Source organism: Semicossyphus pulcher, unplaced genomic scaffold (genome assembly GCF_022749685.1).
Source record: "Semicossyphus pulcher isolate SPU_LCO1_2020_fin unplaced genomic scaffold, fSemPul1.0.p SCAF_27, whole genome shotgun sequence".
Taxonomy (NCBI): domain Eukaryota; kingdom Metazoa; phylum Chordata; class Actinopteri; order Labriformes; family Labridae; genus Semicossyphus; species Semicossyphus pulcher.
The window spans coordinates 4,505,089-4,528,092 of record NW_027211701.1 but is presented as its reverse complement, the minus strand read 5'-3'; the positions used below and the strand labels follow the sequence as shown (position 1 = coordinate 4,528,092).

Here is a 23,004-nt window from a genome sequence, read left to right as displayed (position 1 = left end):
GCTGCACTGTGTTATGTTATCTCCCAATCTCATGCAAAACAAAGCAGTGAGGATGCAAAGCAGAGATGAGATACAAACTATCTATTGTGTTCCGACTGAGGGGATGTTGTGCACATGTGGCTGGTTAAGCAGAGCGAGCACAGAGGAGAATATAAAAGGAAGTGGGAAACAAACAAAAATAAACTGAAAGTTTTTTAAAGAAGTTTCACTTTTTTCATATTCACGAGTCTAGACGAGTGCAGCGTCTAATCCTGAACTGTGATATTTCTCATATCAAACAAGAAAGTCACACCAGAGATATCTGACAATATCACACCGGAGAAAAATATCGCAGAGGCCAAGGATTCAGGAAAATCTACATGTGAGACATCTTTGGTTTACATGGGGCTCTGGTTTCCTCTAAAGCTGTAGACGCATGGATACATGCGTTAATCAACAGTGTGTTTGTGTTTCCTTCATTCTTCTGCATAAACATGCATGAATACACAAGTGCTCGGGCTGGACGAAAAGGCATCCCAAATTATGATGATAAACTTTGGACATTTTACCCAATATGGATTCATCAAACAGCCTATCATGCTGTTAAATTAGCAACTACAGCCAGTTTATCTGCACTCCCTTGTTTGCTGGTAAAGTACACGCCAGAGTCAGGTCGTTGGCGGGCTCGGCTGCAGCAGTGTGACGCTGCTATGACATCATACCTGGCCAGCGAAGAAGCCACACACACCGATGATGCAGAGGATGTTGAAGACTGCTGAACCCACGATGGTCCCAACACCCACGTCACCTTTAGTGATGAACACGCCTGGAGAAAGAAGGGGCCAGCAAACACACAGCATGATGACTCCTCACAGGGTACAGATTAGGTGTTTGACAAATATGAATGATACAACTGTCAAAACATACCTAAAAGACTCATATTAGTCACGCATCTCTTTCTCTCACTCTCACACAGACACACACAGACACACAAAGAGAGGAGGAAAGTCTTTTTGAAGGTGCAGAAAAAACCTGAAGTTTCTTTGATTTTTTTCCTCACAAATCAGAGGAGATTTGAATCTCTGAAGCCCGCTCTGTATGTATAATTAGATTTATATAAAGAACACTGGCATGTGATGAGACGGTCCCGCCTTTGAAGTGAGCGTTCTTCACATTGTTGTTTCAGACAGATGTACTTACTACGCTGAAAGTTGTCTTGATCAAAGAGAAAACACACGGCCTTTACTCCTCATCAGCAATTCTCTGGAGCTTATTACATAAGATGACTTTAATGTGATTCTAATGGGATTCAGTACGTTGAAAGCCATGTTTGTTTGCTAAGTGTGTCTTAAGATGAAAACATTATTCCATAGCATCCGTTAAAGGGGAATACTGATATTTTGAAACTTGGGTCCTATTTTTGCATTTACAGAATTACGGACTGGGTGTCTGGCTTGTGGTTTTTTCCACCTAGTTAGTGACATGTTTTCCATCACCCTGCAGTGGTTGGTCTGCCAGAGTGGGTAGGTGGAGCTAAGCGTCTGCTTTTCCGGTCTCTGCAAGCGTTGCAGTGTTGCTAGTAAACAGTAATCTACTATGGCTGAACAAACAAAGAAAAGATACAACTTCAAAAATAAGTGAAAATCCAAAGAAAAAGAAACAAACTCGACGCTCAGATGAAGGCAAACAGTCTAAAACAGGAACGGGACTGTCAGCGAGGAAAATCAAGAGTTACAACCCGAGCCAACCGTGGACGTCAACTGTGCTCCCACAATTACTGTTTATCGCCATAGGTGCCGTCAAAGAGAACAAAACTGAGATCTTCGAGATAACAACTTTAAGAAAAAAGATCTACAAAAAGGTCAATTTCTGTATGGATCCTTTCTTTTTGTTATCAGAGGGATTACTTTGCAGTCATTAAAGCCCTTCTTGTGGCTGCAGGCTGAAGCAATTTCAAACTTCTTGTACCTATCAATCACTCTATAAATCAACAAATAAATAAATAAATGGGGTTTAAAAATACTTGAATTGAGATGGAGGGGGGAGTGGTGAATACCTATGATAGATGTGAAGAGCTCAGGGGCGGAGCTTCCAGCAGCCATGAAGGTGGCACCTGCTACGTCCTCGCTGAGATTGAGGCGCTGCAAGAAAGGAGTGAAACACAAATAATAAGTTCATGTTAGAAGAGGAAATACTGAGATGCAAAAAGTCCAGAGCAGTCCAAAATACAGTTAGAAATCAGTCCCTGATCCTACAGATGAACAAAAGCTAAACTATCTGTTTTTTAACCACTGACACCAGTGACTGCATGCCAGACTGAGAAAGAGAAAATATATTTTTCTTGTATAAATGATCTCTTTGGGAACTATGAAAACAGAACTAATTTTAGATAAGCTTTATACAAATATTGGTTAAGTGAAGAAATCCTGAGAGAGTTTTAGATAGTAAATATCTTGATAAATTAAGCCTCAGACCTCCTTCTGTGGAGATTTTTTCTAATCTTTATTTGAGAATGTGAACAATTGATTTACGTTCAGAATTTGTCATGTTTTCCGTAAAACCCTGCCCTCACTTAAATATCCCTGCTTGTACTTAGATCTGTTCTGCTTGTGCTTAAACTGTATTATTGCTTGCTCTGATAAAGTGCACAGATTTCCCTAGCAAGTGGAGCAAACACTCCCAAGGTAACGATCATTTCATTCAACAACAGTACATAACAGAAAAAGGCTGAAGCTGGATTGCAGGAAATCGGTGCAAGCAACAACATACATTTTGAGCACAAGCAGGGACTCTGAGTGCAAGGGCAGTGTTTTGAAGGAAAGCATGACAATCACCCATATTTTACCCCCTACTTTAATCTATGTTTAATATAATTAAGAAATATTCAGGAACAAGTTTTCTGGACCTTTTATCTTTACATTCATACCTCACACAGCTTCTCCAAAGAGGGGACGAAGTAGTCATCGCAGATGAGGGCCAGGGCACAGAACATGTAAATGGTCTGTGGAGAGAGAGAGAAGAGAGACAGAGAGAGATATTACAGTGATCTGTGAGGTATGAATATGTTGCCTGGTGTGATTTTATATACATGATATTAAAGGGTTGAAAGTCCACCCTACAGCAGTCATAAAGTTCATCCAGCTGTCGACATTTCTAATTTAGCAGGTACACGTGACGATTTCTCCCGCCTTCCATGTCTTCTCATGCCTGTTTGTTATTTATTTTTGAACAAATCTCTGTCTATTACTGTGAAGAACATCTCTCCGCTCTAACTGCTGCATTAAATTTAGATTTAATTACCATGAAAAATGAATGAGCGAGCCTCGTAATTGAAGGCTAAAGATACAGAGGTCTGATCCGACGCACATGCAGAGCAGCACATTAACGGGAAAGACATCAAATATTCATGAATAACATGACTGTGGGACCACGCTGCTTACATTTTAAACTAAGGAAGTTACTTTTAGTTTTTCAACTAACTGGCATTAAAACAGCACAGAAGGGGAGGTTGTGTGTTTTTGTTTATTTCCCTAATGAGCTAAACTGTCTTAAGAGAAAAGCAACATGGTCCCTGACCTGAAGCGACACAAGCCCAAGTTAAAGTACCATATCGGACACGTAAATATATAATATACTTTGTATTTGTTCATGAAATTATTGCACAACCTTTACACTAAATCTGCTGCGAAAATCCATCTATTTAACTAAAATGCTATGATATTTTACCCTTGGTTTTTAAAATTCTAGTTAAGTTGTATAGATATTTATCCCTGCAACATTGGGTTTCTGGTTTCTCTTTAACACAACTATGCAAGATATAAAGGACATTTGCTACAGGTGCTGTTCTGATCATAGACACGCCACAAAAAGAGAAAATCTATCACAATTAACGCCAGCTTGTTTACTGTAGCTAAAAATGGAAACAAAATAAAGGAAGACAAAAAGCTGGAAAAAGGAGGAATTAAAAAAAATGAAGAAGAGAGTCATGAAGTAAACACAAAACAGAACTCTGTGAGCTACCAGGGATTGTATGACTTGCTAATGGAAAAAGAAAATGTAATCAAACTGATATCTGTTGGGCAGAAAAACCTCAATAAGGTTTCGGTCATTCCTGTTCACCTTGTCCAAGTTCACCCTCAATAGAAATGTCCAAGTTAATGTGAATAATACTCCCAAATAGGCACATTTAAGGAAGGGTTACGGACTTTAATGCTGTGGATGGATCTGATAATCTAACCGTTTAATTTAGTGGAAATCGTAAATCCCCCTGTTGGTGTTTATTTCTGCTACAACGACCAGCTGATTGTACATTATTGATACGATTACTTAACTAACTATTTCACACACTATCTTAGTCTAAACATTGTTCACACGTTTGTTAGGTGATCTTAAAAGATTATCAAACATACATCCATTATCTATACCACTTATCCTGCAATGGGTCACGGGGGGTGCTGGAGCCTACCCCAGGTGTCATTGGGCGAGAGGCGGGGTACACCCTGGACTGATCGCCAGTCAATCACAGGGCTGACAAATATAGACAAACAACTTCTCATGCTCACATTCACACCTACGGACAATTTAGAGTCACCAATGAACCTAACAAGCATGTCTTTGGATTGTGGGAGGAAATCGGAGCACCTGGAGGGAACCCACGCATGCTCGGTGAGAACATGCAAACTCCATACAGAAAAGCCCACTTAGTCCGAACCAAGGATTCGTGACTACCAGAGATTGTAAATTTAGTTAATCAAAATCAAAGCTACATATTTTCAATTACTTATAAAATTCCAACATAATAAAATATGCATAATCTGAAATCGACTAAATGTTAATGGGCCTAACACTGATCCTTGTGGAACGCCAGAAGTTACCTTAAATATACAGCATATCCTTCAAAATGTTGCCTGAATCGTCCTTCACGGACACAATTCCTTAATGAGGCTTACTTAATGGTCTCTATAACTGCAGTTTTTTCCCCCTAGTGTTTTTTTTTGTTTTGCATCATCATCCACCTCTTGCCACCTCTTCTTTGCGTCACATACAGCACACAGAGCACAGAAAAGGCAGAAACAGGATGGAGATGAAAGACAGGTAGCAATGATCAAGAGAGAAACTGTCAGGTAGTCACGACAAACTGTCAGGGAATGTGTGAACAAAGGAAAAGCATGAATATTCCTGTACTTTGTAATAAGAACGCCTTTCAAAGACCTGCTCACACCAAGAATGAGATGAGAGTGAATATTACTTTATCCTTTTGTTCTCAGTAGTGAGTCACATTTTACTTTGCACCAGGAGTCCTTCTATTTCCTGTTTCTGAAAGCAGGTAAGAGTGAGCTGAACTAAACAACATCTGCATGAGAGCTCAGACTAAGCCCACACATTTTCAGTTTCAGAGTGTGTGAGTGAAGAAATAGACTTCTGTCGTGCTACATATCCTCATACAATGGTTTCTATTATATCATATGAAAAGGTGAAATGATGCTTTATGAGTAATCCCACGATTTTCCAATCCAAGGTCGTCACGGTTCATCTTTGGAGTTTAGAGTAAGCAAGATTTTTAAAGTATCTGAATGATAAAGATATAGTAGTATATAAGATGTAATTATAAAGTGCGTTATAAATAAAATGTATTATTATTATAAAAATACCTAAACCACTTCCCCAACCAGTAAGACAGGGCAGGCCATAATTTAGTCATCGCTATCTGGATCCAACTACCTTCTCTGCCATTCTTGCAAAACTAGCTCGCTAGCTTAAGCTTGTGGAGGGCTCAGCTCATTGGTAATGAGTGCACATGTAGAGGGTATGCAGGTAGGCTGTTAGGTAGGTAGACAGGCAGGTTAACAATCAATCCAATAAGTTCATTCCATATGGACATAACGATTGACAGAATTTTTACTGGCCTGCGACAGACACAGACAAGCTTTTTCTTTTCTTTTTTTTGCTGAACATTTCATCGATTGTTTGTGGTTGGGATGTAAAGAGAACTTATATTACAAACAATCCTTTTAAAATAAAGTGCCTACCATGTTTTTACGGTACACTTTAGCATCCTCCTTTCAAACCCCTGAAACTGTCTGTTCAGTTCAGTTGTCGTAAACTAGTTGTTTAGGTTTAGGCAGAAAAACTACTGGGTTAAGGCAAGGAAACATCCGGGTGTGGGGTCATGCAAAAACTCAGCATTGACTTCTTGTCTCACATGGGAATATTAAAACCCCAGTCTCCTGGGTGAAAGTCCTCCATGTTTGACCAGCTCATTAATCGAAACCGCTAGTCAAAGCTGACTTTAGCTGTATTTTTATGTTACCTCTCTGCGCCCCAGGTAAGAACTCCAAATTGGCTCACTAATAATTAGGTTATATAGTCAAATGTTATGCCTTAAACTTTTGTGGGTATGTACAAACAGTGAATTAAAACAGCCTGCAACATCACATAAGCACAAGGCCACCAGTACCAGAGGAAGAGATTTGTTAATTCAGGGAAAGTAAAAGGTCAAACGTGACATGTTGTCCTCATTACCTGGTTTAATGTTGATTCAGGTTTGAGGTTGGGATGGAGAGAAAACCACAGCTTCATTGCTAACTCAAGCCTACTTTAGCTTTGAGCGAACATGCATGCATACAAAATGTATTTGTTTCATGAATAATTTACATGTTTGTAATATGTTGCATGCAGACATGGAAGTCATTCCATCTGAGTTATGTTTGTGTTTTTGAGAGCTGAGACGTAGTGATGCCAGCTTTGAGGAGCTGAGCTGAATGTGGGGGGTGAAGAAAAACACTGCAGTATTAAAAATCAGAAATGAAGCTCTAAGACACAGCATTATAAAGTTTTGTGTCCTCAAGCTTAATCCAGTACCAGATAAAACACATGATCTCATGCTGACAGTGGAATCATAGGATATTACAAAGAGAAAGACAGGATCTAACCCAGTGTTCAAATCAACATCTGTGAACCAAGCCTGCATGTTGCTGCAAGAGATGCAAAGAAAGACTGTGAGAGATGAAGAGATGTGATTGAAAGCTCCCAGGTTGTTTGGAGGTATTTAGGGTTTAGGGCATGTACTGATATAATCTCGAAGATTTTCATGTAAATAAATGTCTGTTAAGTCACTATCTATCACCGAATGAGGTAACACAATGGTGATTGAGCCTATGACCCACTGATGAAAGCCTTTGCTTTTGCAGTGTATAGTATTATTATGAACTGGGTGTCTGTGGCGACATTCGTGGAAAAAATCACAAGCGGCGCCCAGTTAGTGACGTGTTTTCCTTCTCCCAGCTGTGGTTGATCTGCCAGAGAGGGTAGGCTGAGCTAAGCGGCTGCTTTTCTGGTCTCTGCAGGTGTTGCAAGTAAACAATCTACTATGGATGAACAAACAAAGAAAAGATAAAATAAGTGAAAATCCAAAGAAAAAGAAACAAATTCGACGCTCAGATGAAGGCAAACATTCTAAAAAAGGAAAGAGTTACAACCGGAGCCAACCGTGGACGTCTGGATATCTGGGACGTATGCGCCCGCAATTTCCTTTTATCGCCATAAGGTGCCGCCAAATAGAAAAAAACGGAGAACTTGGAGATTACATCTCTATACAAAGAGTGCATGAACCTGTGTCTGCACCGCAAAGTAACAAAACTAACTTGATCAACCAGCTGAAAGAACAGCACAAAGTGCAGCATGATGAGTGTATGAAGGCCCAGAGGAATAACATTGCTACTCCCCGTCCTTGTACAGTGCGACATCCTCTCCACCCGACACCCACAGACGCAATGAAATAACCAATGCAGTCAAAGTTTTATTTTATATTTTTATTTTATTTATATTTTGCCTCTAGAAGATGCACTAATTTCAAGTAACCAAACTAATTTGAAGTCTTAGTTTGATGCAAAATGGGATTGAAAGTGTTCCTCTGTTAATTTAAATGTGAAAGAGCAATAAATAAATGTCTCTAAAATCAATAAATGATCATAATGATTGCCACAATCCTGCTGCCCTAGTCCACAGAGAGAGTTTTCCCTTGTCTCTGCTGACTTACCAGTAAACGGTTACTTTGAATGACCACATAAAGCAATGCTCAGCTACATTCAAAAACTTTCACAAACATTGCAAATAAATGGGAAAATAAGCTTATTTTATGTTTTGATGAAGACAAAAGTCAAAACTGTCAGTGAGAAGGTTGTTGTCATCTGTTACAGTCAGGTCCAAACACACACACTGCTTAGCACATTAGGGGCTGCAAAGAGAACACAAGCGAGATCTTTTAGATGAAATCAGAGTTTTTTAGTAACTTTTGCTGAGGTCAAGAATGTACTTCTGGCTTAACATAATTATAATGTCCATGTTGTTAGCTGCAGTAGTTTAAAACCTTGTTTTAATTCACTTGACAAAATAAATGAGCTCTGCATACTGATTTATATTCCAAGCATCAGGAAAGGCTGTCACTGCTCCCAGGCTCACTTTCTGATTACATCTTTGCAAACCTGTTTGGGGAAATTTCAGGGACTATATTGCATGTCACAGTTCAAATTCTTGTAATCATAGCAGGTAAGCTTTTACCTCAGGCCCGCTGTGCATCTGAATTCTGATTCTCATTTTCCAAACATGGAAAGGTGAAAAGGTACAACATTATAACAGCAATGGAGAATACACTGCCCTGATTGTCCTTCCTGAAATTCACATTAATTTACTGCCCTCTCCACAAAGCCAAGTTTAGCAACACATGCGTTGAAAGGACATGGAGTACTTTTATTTTAAAGGTTAAACATCACAGGGAAGAAGCTTCTGATGATAAACTCTATTTTTGCTTTCTGTTGTTTTTTTAACAGCATCTTAGAAAAGGTTACTTTCATTTGCCCTTCTGCAGCAGGAAAAGGCTAACTCAGAGGGTGGGTGCACTGTAAGTAGTGACATTGGCCATAATGTGAGACATGTTCTGGCAGCACGCTCCATTCGGTAGTTCTTAGTGCTCTGTTTATGCTCAGCAAAGTTCCCCTGAGATGCTGCTCTGCTGGCATGAGCTTCCATTACAGTCAGCCCCCCAGAGACTATCAGCGACTGAGCAACTCAACACGGGTCATCATGTACTGGAACATTCTGCCAACACTGTGCCATTCAAACAAGAGTGACAGCAGAGGGGGCTCCATCATAGCCTTGACCTCACATATTGACCCCTACTGGGCCACACTGGAGAGGCCACTGGGGCTGGTCATGTGTTTGCTGAGCCATTGAGACTGCTGGAGAGAGGAGGAGAGAGGAGGCTTGGCATTGGAACAAGTGCTACATTAAGATATTTCTGAGGTCATGGCAACCTATATTAGATAAGATAAACTCATCTTTAAAACATGATTGTCTGTTGTAAAGTTGGCATCATTTACACTAAATATCATCCCCAACAGTGTTCGCTGTGGAACAAAACCAGCCACTGTATCAAATATATTTTGTCTGTGCCCAAAGTTATCGGATTTTAGAATTCTATATTCAAATATTTTTATGATGTGTTGAAAATATCAGTATAACTTCTGAATTCTGTCATTAAAAACAATATTTGGTTGAGTATTCCACGATTCCCATCTCAAATAATGCTGCAAAAACAGCCTCTGCTAAGCTCCTGAACTTATTTATAGTCTTTATGGCTTGATTTTATTTGACAAGCATACATTTAGGATGTGCTACTCTGTGTGTAGCTTTGCATTTATAGTGTGTTCTTTCTCGTGTAACTTCGTTGTATACTTTACGCTGTACTGTTTGTTATTGTCCTGTTTTTTCTTTCTTTTCTTTTCTTTTGTGTGCCAAGGGACATCAGATGCGAATTAGCTTAAAGCTATAATCTGGTACGCTGCATCAAATGGTGATATTTATGTTTAAAACTGTACATGGTCCCTATTAAATAAAATAAATTAAATTAAATTAAATTAATAATTCAAGCATTGTTTGGTAACAATTCTGGTAAGTAGAAAAGATCAACAATTTATTAATTCAAATTTATAGATATTTATAGCCTCCCCCGCTCTTAAATTATTTTTGTCACTGGTGTCTTTTTGTTTGTTTCTAAATTAAACATAAGAAATATTAAGCTTATGTTTGATATGTCGTAATGGTAATTTGTATTGGTGCATGTAACTTGTGGGGTTTTGTTAAAACATATAATAATATACATCTATTTTTGAAATTATATTTTGTATTACCTCAACACCTATAAATTATAAAAGATACCTTGAGAAATAACTTTAACATATTTTAAGCCTAGCTTTTAGATGATAGCCTGCCAATATCCCATTTAACATTGTGATTCTGCAACAGCACGGTAACAAATCTCCGACATTACACTGCCTTTGCTATTTTACATTAAATCAAGTGACGCCGTAAAGCTGCTGCTGTGTGTGTTTTTACAAACACATCACACACACAGCCCTTTTCCGCCTTTGGGCTCCACCGTGTACAAAGACTGTTTCGCCTGTGTTACTACCTTCACTCCGACTCAGCGGCAGAACGACTTCGTCCCACCACTCCCTCTCCATGCATTTTATATTAAAGACAAGGTGTCCAACCTTTAACTGGCAATGTAAAAGAGGCTATTAATTACCAAACACGACAGGTTACAGTAAAGATTGTGATGTTTTTTGGTTTACGATTTTACATTTGAGTGACTTGGAAATGAAACTTCACTGGTTTTACACATTAAGTCTATCATAAGCTGTTGGTGAGTTCTATATTTTCCAGGCTTTCCTGTCATATCACATTCATTGGAATGTGAGGTTACAGTGACCTTGACCTTTGACCTGGGACCACCAAAATATCAACAGTTTATCCTTGAGTTTAGGAGGAAGTTTCTGCCAAATTTGAAGCGATTCCCCACAGGCCTTCCTATGATTATTAAATCACAAGAGTGGGACGGACATACAGAGAGACTACTCTAAAACCTCATGCTTTCGGCAACGTCTGTTACAACGACTGACAGAAAAATGCATAAAATAACCGCATGAAAATATAGACTATCAACAACCTAGCCTTAGATGTAAAAGGTCATTTTTGTACTTAAACTCAGTCTCAGATGAATGTAGAGCTGTGTAGGAGAAGGTAACTTACACAGAGGACATGCAGGGCCACAGCTCCTTCCGTTCTCTCTTTGTGTGTGAACAGGTCTGTTGGGAACTCGTGCAGAGCTGCAAGAGACATAAAAATAGAGTTAGAACAGTTCATATTCAATATATGAATGTGTGTGTATCAACGAGGGTGGTACAGGGAACTTTTGTTCCAATGCCCAGCAGGATGGTCAACCCTTTGAGCACAGACAACAACTGAACTCATGTGCACTGACAAGAAGCCTTTTCCAAAGTGTGTGTGGCAGTCTAACTGTCCCCTGCCAAGGACTGTGTATGAGCATGCTTCCTTCCTGGGAGAGCGACAAGAAGAACACAGGGATATGGAAAAAGGGAGCACAAGGAGGACAAAGCGAGGGCAAAGAGGAGAGAGAGCATTTTAAAAATAGAGCAAGGGATATTTAGGGTAAGGCAAGAGGGATGGAGAGCAAAGGAGAGAGAAAGGGTGGTGGGAGTTTAGCTGCACTTTGCAAACTCCTCTTCTTTGCATTGGAATACGAGTACAATTGAGCAATAGAGAGCAACTGTGTGAGCACAGAAAGACGGAGACAGAAGAGTGGAAAGTTGGCAGACTTAGAGAGCATGAAGGACGAGGTGAAAAAGAGGGAGTTTGGCTTTAAACGGTGGTCTGAGTTGTTCTACCCCCTCTCCGTGGTTCTTGACTTCCTCCCTCTCTCAGCCTCACAGTTCCCCCTTTACTGCCGGGCTGCCAGAGTGTTGAGGAACCTTTGCCTCACACCCCGCAAGCACCATGTCACCCCTGTCATCGTTTCCTCCCACACTAATCAGAAGCCCATTCACAGGCCACTGCTAACATCTGTTACATATTTCAGCACCTACTCTTTTCCCTTGGAAAGGCCAGCCAGGCACCAGGCAGAGCATTTGGCCAATGACTGCTAGCATGTGGTGCAACAACTGGTAAAATCTGAATGAGAATCTGAAATGTTTATTAACCTACCCAAAGATGAACTGTCTTGGAGACACTGTTGAAGTTACCATTTAAAACTTACAAAGGGGTATTCCAGTATTTTAATCCTGGGCCCTGTTTTTACATATTTGGGCACCTTAAAGACGTGTAAGTGCAAAAGGTTTTAGGTCCATAGTGCATCACTTCAGCTGGCTGCTGCTGCTACACATGCTGTAATGGTGAATAAGTAATCCCTAATGCACTTGATCTAAGGAGAGGATTCAGTTGTTACATCAGCCATCAGGACTCACTGACATAAACAGCAATTTTTCCTTGCAAACATTGGGAGTTGCTAATCTACTGCTACCACGATAACACAATATTCATGTGGCACATAATTACACAAAACTTTATTCACTGAAAAAGATGTTATAGTAGAGTCTTCCAAACACTCTGGAAGACACACGAAACATGCGACCTATAACCACTGGCTACTCTGATCACAGCATGCTAACTGTATCACGATGCCTATTCAAAATGGTTGCATTGCTTGCTACCTGTGACTGACAAGGGGCTACCACAGCCATCATCAATCAGGATGGAAGCGTAGTAATGCAAATTCAACGTCAAGCAAAATATGACTCCAAAAAATCAAGACGGCGACGGCAGGGGCGCTGATTTAGCTCAGTCAGTAGAGCAGGCACCCCATACAGAGGCACCGTCCTCGACGCATCGGCCTCTGGTTCGACTTCACCCTCGGCCCTTTGATGCATGTCTACTCCGCTCTCTCTTATATACATTTCCTGTCACTCTTGTCACATCAACAAAGGCGAAGGGCCAAAAAAATAACTGTTAAAAAAAAAAGATGGCTACGGCCTATAAATGCTGAAACTCAAGGCTTGAAAACTGTAGTTTACATACCAATGGGTGACTTAATGTTGGCTAAGTAACCGTGTTATATTCCATGTGTTCAGCAGATAAAGTTCATTGTAACATAACCTAACAAAAAATTAAACAAATTAACAGAAAACTGTTAAAATCAAATGTATATTGCTCGGAGAGGCAGATAGGAGATGATGACATTACAAATCAGGAACATCAATGTTACACAGTATGAGTCATAAAGAGTGCAGGATGCTCTTCAGATGGGAGGCAGGTAGACTAACCGTAAGTGGGTGCAAGAATGAATGAATAAACCAAGTGAGCTTGCAGTAGTTTATCTTTCCACCTACATGTACTCTTTTTTTTTAGACTAAACACCTTCAAACATGTTGCAGAGACAAAATGGGAGCAGGGTAGTTTACTACTTTCCCACAGTTTTCTCCCTCCCAACTTTTTCTTCTCTGTTGACCTATTTGCATCGACAGCATCTCCCTGTGTTGAGCGTCTGCAGTCTTCCTCCGCTCTATGTTTAACTGCTAAACTTTTTAAGCCTAACACAATGCAGAGCAGCCTGTAAAAAGCCACAGAGGGCACAAAGCAGCAGAGCAGACGGCCATCTCACAGCGACAGCTAGATGTGTTTAATATTTACTGTTACAAGCCAGTGTTAGCTAGCTCAAACTCCATCCAGCAAAAATACCAGGGTGTAAAAGGAAGAACAAGCAGCTCTCATGTGAGGTTGAAGGGCTCAATGTAGATTAGTTAAATACTAATGCTGAGAAAACACCAGATATATACATAGTTATAATTATAAGGGTGAACGACGACTATAAAAGAAAGACTGAAAATAAAACTAGCAGGATGCTGAAGCTGATTGACTCCTGAAGTCTTCAAAGAGTCTGCAGATAAAACCCATACTGCTAATTACTGTTTGTAAAAGCATTAAGCCCAATTTCCCAGGAGGGGTAGTAAGTACATGTGCGGATGTGATGCAGAACCACTCACTCCCACAAGAAACCCACTGAACCTTTATTTAAACAAGGTGTTTTATACTCGTCAACACTGAAAGGTTCCGCTTCACAGCACCTCCTAATCTGGATCACAAACACATGTAGTTCTCACCATGTTACACTGGCATGTAGATATGCTGCAAACTCACAGAGTCAGACACTTAAAGCAAAAGTCTGGTTTACTACTTGGGTACAAAGTAACTGATCATCTACCCCTCCCCTGAACAGCGAGTATCCAATCATAGCTTAGCATCATGGGGATGGCTGGCCTGTTCAGCTTTGGATTCCCGACATGCTAAAGTGGTGAGCATAGACTCTGGGGTGGAGGGTAGTGTCATTTTTATAGACACAAGAGCAAAATTGTAAGAAATTGTTTAAACATAACAAAACAGCATATACCTGGCAAATTGGCTAATATGGTTTGCTAAAGTTCCTTCTTCCTGGAAGTACAGCTAGTTGCTACTGTAGGTAGAAAGCCACCTGTCTCCTGTCCTCTCAAACTACAGGGGAATGGAAATTTGATTATCAAACTACATTTATACAGGTTACATAAAAAAGGAAGAAAAAGCTTATTAACTGTGCAGTATTTCACCACTGCCTCAAAGCTGCCAGCAACTCTGTCCTGCTCTTTATAGGATTTGGGCAACTTCTTATCTGAAACAGCGCTACTTTGGGGGACCTCTTAGCCTTAGCTCTAGCCTTTAGCACAATACATATTTAAAGCCTAGACCCCTTTTGCCAACATGCTGATACAACTAATCAGCTAGAAACATTTAAGAATCAGCTAGAGACAGTGTTTTTAACCAATCAATAGAGCTGACATTAACTTTGTTAGCTAGTTAAAGTAGTTAAGATAAATTTGATGCAAGCTACAAAGATATTGAGCCTGCTTTTATCTGCCCATTTTTTAAATGACGGCCCAATTGTTTAAAGTTCATTACCTTGTAAACATCTCCATGTGGTGTTTTTCATGAGCTACAAGACACATCAGGGACAACATTAGCAGTCATCTCCATGGCTGGGCCTGTCTGCTTTTAAACTGCAGGGACAGGCTGAACAACACGTTTTCAGATTGGCAGGTTTGAGACATCATAAACCTAAAGAGCCAATCCCGTTAATGGACAGGGTGACGCTATGCATATCATTATGTGTAACCTATGGCAACAACTTTGTGCGAGCCAGCTGTAACTGTCATCGTGATTTTTGCGAACTCACAACTGAGTACTAACGTGAACGTTACTACTACTAATTATTACATTTCAAGCTAGCTAAGTTTCTACAAGTTGCCACTGAAGATGGCAGAGACCTGTTTTGTTTTAGCAATGGAGGAGGCAGTTGTAAATTTGCATGGTGGGCGCGGACGATGCAGGTTCTGGAATTGTTAATGAGGGAGAAGGAGGAGATGCCTCAGTAGGAGTTTTACAAGGTAATTTAACGTATTTTGCACAAAAAACATATCAGACACAATTTATTCGTAATGACCTTCTTTTTTAGTGCTTTATCTGCCAAAGTCATCATTGAACATTGCATTTTGGCCCACAAGGACGTAAATCTTGACTGAACTAGCTAGTGTAGCTAAGGGGGGTACAGGTTAGCGAACAGTCGATTGCTGGGTTGGTATTAAATGATCATCTTTAAAAACATGATGACCTGACATACAGCCAGTAGAGTATCGAGCAACTTAACACATCCACTATCCACTATTCCTGTGTGCACTAACAAACGCAGCAACTCAGTCAGAAGTGGACAGCCAGAGAGCCGGTTCGAGGTGAATGGCACTCAACATGATCAGGAGACAAAGAGCTCAGCAGCTGAGTCCTGTCGAGTGGATGTGGTGATGGAGAGGAAAGGATATCGGGCAGAGCAGCCGGGATTCACCGCGCCCGGCCTGACGCTCGCTGTGCCAGGAGGAGATACAGGCAGCAGATGCACTCAGTGCGTAGACACACACCAAGCACCTGCTCACTAACACATGCTACACCCAGATTAACTCCATATGATGACTGTGAGCAGCTCACTTCACTGAGTTTAGAACCCTAATAATTTCATTACACACGTATGCAGGCTTTTTAGAGTGACTTCTAGGTTTGGAATTGCAAGGAAATCTCTTAAATTTACACTTTATGACACTTTATGATGGGACATCTGTAAAAATCAAAATACACGCCAAATAATTTTTTCTCCAACATGGTTTCTGTCATTATAGTTAGTTCTTATCATGCTGATTTATGTATTTAAATGTTCATTTTTCTGACAAGTTTACTTTTAATTAGTTATTTGATGCTGTCAAAAGGATGATTCACAGCTCTGTTGACCAATCTGGCTCCTGCAGCTGATCTGTTCAGCATTAGCAGAGTAGAGGAGGAACTGCGAGAGGAGACGTACTACAGTCACTGAAGTTTCCATATCTGTGAACGTCTGCTTCAGACCAACACAAAGAAGCTGTTCTGCTGTTAAACACGCCGACGTGTGGAATCCTTGCTGTTTTTGTTGGTAAGCAGTAAGTGTGTGTTTTGGTTAGTGGAAGTGGCTACAGCAGCTCCACCCGCCAATCTCTACTGCACAACACTGGCTCCAAATGACGTCACCATCGCAAGATGGCAGCGCCTATCAAGGGGACTATTTTGGCATTCATTTCGTACAATGAGAGCAGATGGAGACGCATGGTCCATCTATATATACAGTCATTGGTTCAGACCAATGACTGTATATAGATGGACGACGCGTGGTTCATTCATGTACAGGACAGAAAAAGACGTATATTTACATATATTCTAATTTCAGCAGGAATCATTTAGAGATAACATGCATTATCACCAATTCAGTATGTTTCAAGTTGTGCAAAAAACTGTGGGAACAGGGGGCGACTCCACTGGTTGCAAAAAGATACCCAGTCTATGCAAGTCTACCAGAAATGACCCCCCTTCTTACTTGATTTATTACCTCAGTAATCATTTTCCTCATGAGTTTATGGTCTCAATTACTTTGTTCCAAGTCTTCTTCGATACAGCATGATGTTCATTTGGTAATTTATTTTATATTATATTATATAATTTATTTTTCTTCAAGGTGTTGCCACCTGTGATTGACAAGTCCCAATCACGATGACCTGTCAATCAGGATTGATGAGTTGCAACACATATACTCGCTTTCGTCCATATATGGCTACCTTCAAATGTGCACAAACAAATGGGTGACTTCAAACACACCCCTGGGGTCCTAAAGGGCGGGCTTCTGCTGCTCAAATAATTTGTGCCAATCTAAAGAGTATTGATACTTTTGTGTTCTGGTGATAGTAATATGTATTTCTGCTGGCATAAGTGGTCATTTCACCTTCAAGTATTCAAGGTATGATTAAATCAATCAATCCAAGGTTGCTTTCGCCATTGCTTGTTTATACAAGAAGTGATAAAGTGAACCACCACCAAGGCCAAGTATGGCTTACAAAGCGCTCACAGAAACAAAACATTTATCATAACGAGAGCATTTGATGACATACATACAGTTCTGTATTCAAAAGCTCAACAGTTTTCTATTAACTATACATAACAGGTCACTACTTACGCAACAGCTGCATTTAAGTAGTGACTCATCTACCTTATTCAACCACATTTTAATTAAAAAAAAACAGGCAAAGGGAGGGGGCGCTTTCAGGTACAACAAAAGATGCACACCACCAGAGGATACCTTACGTCAAGAGAAAACCGTCAAGGACAAATTACTCTACGCACATTTTCATGACTTCAGAGCAAAGACAGAAAATCTGTTCATCTGCCAGATAGTCTGTTTACATAGACGCGTATGAATATATTTGTGAATACAAAACTATTTCTAAAACTTTAGGTTTTAATCTGATACATATACCATCAGAGTGCCAGTTTTCAGGCTAAGATACACATCTCATAGTTAACTACGAAATCCGTCTAAAGTATAGTAAATTGCATGTCTCAACATATGCTCTCACATCAGTCCGCTTTGATCTGTTTCTTCTATATCAGCACTCCTGCCTGTAAAGTGTGCACGACGGTATCCGTCTGAAGACAAACTCCATAGCAACAGAGAGAGTGTCTCCGTGAGGCAGAGTGAGTTTAAGTGGCAGAAGGGAGAGGTGGGCAAGATAATAGACTTGCAAGTCTTAACCTGAGGGGAGTCACTCCTCGGCTGCAGCCGCTGCTCCGTGCCGCGTGCTCGCCATTAGCGTTGACGTTTGATGTACAACATGCAGAGGGCAGGCCGAGATGCGGTGCATTATGCATGATGTTTGGGGATAGGAATAAAATACATGTGCCCTGATGTATGATGGAAACAGCTACGAGGAGGAAATTTGTGAAAGATGTTACCAGAACGTGAGATAGGACAAGACATATTTCTTTAACAGTATTACTGACCACAACCGATATGCCGTTTTTGAGACTGATAGCCACCTTAGAACCTTGGGTAAAATTCTCTGATCACTGATATATTCAGACAATGTTTGTTTCCCATGCAGGCCGACATGGGACATTAAGGGCTGCCCAAGTGCCCTTCAAAGTCTCCAGAGGAACACGAGATGTCCTGTTGTACATCCCTCCTGTAAATGCACAAAATCATGTGCCGCCTCTCCTGTTTAATACAGACCTACATATGCCACTGTATAAAAGCTTTTTAGAGGTTAAGTTGTAATTCAGTAACACATTGGTTTTAGATCGTTTCTTTAAGCTCTTGTTCATCATCAACATTAAACCTCCTCCAAATGTGGCTCACCGACAGTTTTGAGAATTGAATCGGGTGGAAAAATCTAAACTCAAGTTGAGTTTTTGTGGGGGACTTTATGAAACATACAGCTGATGAAGAGAGTTAACAGAGCTGACACATACTGGAGGAGAGAAACAGACAGAGGCGGCACAGGGCACGACGCTTTCTGCTGTAAGAAACCAGAGGTGCAGGTGTCAGGTGTGAGGGGATGAGAGAACTGAAGGTGAGCAAATTAAAGTAGTTTGTGAATTAAGAAAAATTAAAGGTGAAGAATTAAATAAAAAATAACATACTATAAATATAATATAATATATAATTGGACATATTTTAAACAAACGAAAAGCTGCTCAGCTGTGATGCTCTGCTACATGTGCTGCAGACAGTGCTGAGAGTATTATAACAATAGACACCAATTCTTAATTACTGCAAGCACTGTTTTCTGCATTAAATGTTCTGTAAGAAATGTTTCATACCGCTGCATATCGGAAAACATATAAGCCAATTTATATATTTGCTATATAGGCTAGTAATGTCGGCAAACAAACAGTATATATGTCAGGCTGCAACTGCTGATGAAGCAGTATGTGGACACTGACTGAGTCGACATGAGGAAAAAACGAGAGAAAGAAACAAAAAGTGATGTCACTATTGGCCGGGTAATTAGTGCAGTTGTAAGTGAGGTCACTGGGATGACCCATCAACAGCTGCTGAGTGTGCTCTGACCCCGAATACCCCTGCTGGCTGGAGTACACACACACACACACACACACAGACACAGAGAAACACTGAGTGCGCAGATGTAGTGAGACACATGTCCACGTGCAAAAGACACACACACAGACATACGCAGAAACACAACAACAAACAACAACACACCAAAGGGCAGTGAGATTTGCATTGTTTCCCTTTCTGCAATCATCTCTGCCTCCTGTTCTTCCCCACTATGTTCAATCAGCAGCAGTCAATGTATCAATCAGCAATCAGGCCTCAGCGTGCCAGGGGACACATTCTGCCTCGGTCTGCTTCACTCTCCTGACTGCCCGCGTGCTCGCCCGCCTGCATCATCCCATGCCAGTCTAATTTAGCAGGCAATTTGGAAGGAGCCACAGCGAGCCGCTGAGGGGGCTGTGAGTCGATCTGAGCATGACTTCTGTTTGGCTTGTTTTCCTCGTGCCGGAGCTCTGCGGCTCCTTTTGCATCTCCTTTATGCTCCACTGAACCTTTCAGATGCACAAGCGTATCACGCTAGCTGCCGTGTTCCATTTCTGCCAAATCTCTCTTGCCTCTTATTACATCCTCTACAGACTCTTATTTGCTCCTTGGCTTATTTCTGCATAATTTGTACTCGCAGTTATTTGTGCTAGACTGTGTGGACTATCTTTGAACTCACTGACTCGTTTCATTCTTCTCACACACAGAAGGTTTGTGTCATGTTACATTCACTTTAACAACGTGTCATTAAATACTGATAGGATTTCTATCGGATCAGATCAAATCTTAAAAATGTGGTGTTCTGTGAAAGGTATCTGATTAGATTACTTAATCCAGTTTTGGTTTTGATCAGGATCAAACTTTGAGCCGGATTAGGATACCTTTGTTTCCAAACATCAGGATTATCCTGATCCCAACAGACGGAGGATTCAGGCAGGAGTTCAGGAACAAGACTATTCTCAGGTTACCAATCCCCTGAGACGTTTCAGTTGTTTGATAACAAGCAGATCATTCAAATCAGGTGTGTTAGAGTGTGGAGAAACCTTAAACATGCAGGAAGGTAGCCCTCCAGGAGCAGGGTTGGCCATCCCTGCTCTAAAGGGACTCAATCAAGGACCCAGGACTTGTACGACACCTTGATTTATAACATCAATGAGGTCCAGGAAAGATACCATTTTATTACTTCATGTCACTAATGTTTGCTGTTAAGTTATTCTAAAGTCTGTAACAACTAAAAGCAGCAGCAGCATAACAAGTTTATTCGAGCATCTAAAACAGATCCAAGAAGCTAAGTGGGAGAAGTGATGCACTCTTGCACGAGACGGCTGCAGCCAGAAAACACCTGCTTGACAGAGCTAACAGCCTCAAATCTATTATATTTGTAAAATATATAAAACCCGAAAAATGTGGGATTTTATTAGTAGAGCATCAAAACACCTAGTGTTGTCAACTTTTATAAACTTCTGTGATGCTGAGCTAAAAAAAACCAGGACAACTTTCTGTACAGAAGAGTAAACATAAAAAAGCGAAATGGAAACGATGTTTAACCTGTAAGATTTCACTATCACACTTGGGTCAGGATCAAATGAATCATATCCACACATACACTGTTTATACCGTACTCTGCTCACCCACACACTCCTCCTCTTTGTATTGACAGGGAATCAGAAAGCAGAGCCCACCTTCTCTGCAGAGTCACGATGAATGCTTCCAAGTTCAATTTAATTCATAAAACTCTGCTTATATTTCTGATGCTGCATCTTTGGGTCAAAGTGATTCATGTATGCTACGCTACGCAAGTCGTACAAGTTAGCAAGCTATCTTCCAAAAGTCAGTATCTTTGGATTGGCTGGACCTTTCAGCCCATGTGAGGTTACAGATCGTCTTGTCACCTGCATGTATGTGGGTGGGTGTGTGGGTTTATTTGCAGAGGGAACGGAGGCTGATGAGAGAAGTGGGAGGACTGCGCACATGCATATGGCGGTGTTACATTAGCTCTTGGCCTGGAAGTCTCCCTCACACATCTACTGTACAAATCCCAGCAGAAAACCACTCTCGTCATCTTTACTCAACACTCCCTCCATCTTTCGCATTTATTTATAACCATCACAGAGATGGGGTGAAAAGGTGGAGTAATGCTTGAGAATCTCTGGGGATTTCCTGCAATCTCTGCTGTTTAAATATAAAATACGGAGCCAGGAAGCCCCCTTTGCCCCCCGATGCATTCCTCTCTTCACCGCTCCCTGACTCAGAGCTTCCGCCCTGCCACAAGGAGCACGAAAACCACTACTGCATATTTTAGGAGTACATCAGAAATAATCAGGTAATATCTGCATGTTCTCTTCTTAAGAGAAGCCTGAAATGAATCTGTCAAAACAAGTGAAGAGCAAAGAAAGCACCTGCATGTTATCCCTCTACAGGTCACACAGATAACCAGCTACATGATGTTAATGGTTTCATTACCACTCAGAATGTTTTAATACGTTTATGTAGTCACAGTGAATTATTGAGTGTCTAAAGTGGGTTGGAACTGCTAAACTGAGCTGCTTCTGTTAATGTTTCTTTGCTGTACTGTTTTTGCAGTGCAGATAATCAAAACCAGCGTGGAATTACACTAAACAAGTCAGATTCACGTTACAAATCTTTGGCGGACACGACACGACCGTGGGAATGCGAGCTGAAATGCTGCTAACATCAGCTCAGCTTACTTTTGAGAATTCCTTCAGTGGTCATGAATAAAGAGGTTTTTAACATGCACAGAATTATCCATGGAGGTATCTTTCACCGTGTTTATCATCGGTAAAGACTGAATGAAGCAGTTTCATGTAAAAACTTAGGTTTCTCTCTTACGCTCTTTAAATAACAAGTCAGAAGGGACTGCTGTCCGAGCTGCTGCTGACATTTGCTCAGCTTGTTTCTAGGAGACTAAATTTCCAGGTAAGCTGTAGCGGACCAACTGCGGGGACAAAGGGTGCGGCCACCCCAGGGCCCACGCTCAGCGGGGGCCCCCTAATAAGCTACGTTTAAGCCATAGACTGTATATCTTTAGATAGAGTCTATGGTTTCAGCACTGTGGACAGCGCTGAACCTATGCTGTCACTTTGTGATCTGACACTCTCTCTCTTTCAAGAAAAAAAAAATGCATCAAAATAAGGAAACAAAGGTGAATTTCTTCAACAGGAAATAACATATTTTTTTTGATAGGGACAAAGGATCCAGGTCACTGAAGCGCAAGTCTGATATGGTTTTTGGTATTTTTGTGATTTGCATTGACAGTCATCCACAAAGGACCAGGGGGGTGAGAGGGTAAAGAGGCTCCCTGTTTGCGGCACAGGGCGCTGTCACAGCATCACTTTATCACAGGCTGGTCACAGGTCTTTTTTATTCTCTCTGCACTGTCCGCGTACCCGCTTCTAGTTTCCAGCGCATGCTCCCGCTGTAACTGGAGTGCATCCTAATGGTTGCCGATCTACGGCCTTTTGTACAATAGGAGAGGATATATCAGCTGTTTTACAGTTATGAATTTTAGGGCCCAACGAGAAAGTGCCACACCCTCTGGGCTGAGAGTCTAGCTCCGCAACTGCAGGTAAGAATTCAGTTTACATCGTTTCATCAAGGTTTTTAACAGGAGCCGAATAATCTTATCTCTTTGAAACAAAACCAGTTAAAACACTACATAC

General features: G+C 40.8%; 1 protein-coding gene across 1 annotated transcript in view; it reads right to left on the bottom strand.

The window, feature by feature from the left end:
- Window positions 1-23,004, bottom strand: part of LOC138604888 (sodium/potassium/calcium exchanger 3-like) — a 63,556-nt gene that overhangs the window by 14,486 nt on the left and 26,066 nt on the right. The window contains exons 3-6 of the mRNA XM_069676923.1: window positions 11,068-11,144; window positions 2,906-2,980; window positions 2,036-2,120; window positions 702-805 (exon numbers count right to left, since the gene is read on the bottom strand). Coding sequence (XP_069533024.1) covers window positions 702-805; window positions 2,036-2,120; window positions 2,906-2,980; window positions 11,068-11,144 — 341 coding nt within the window. The remainder of the gene's footprint in view (window positions 1-701; window positions 806-2,035; window positions 2,121-2,905; window positions 2,981-11,067; window positions 11,145-23,004) is intronic.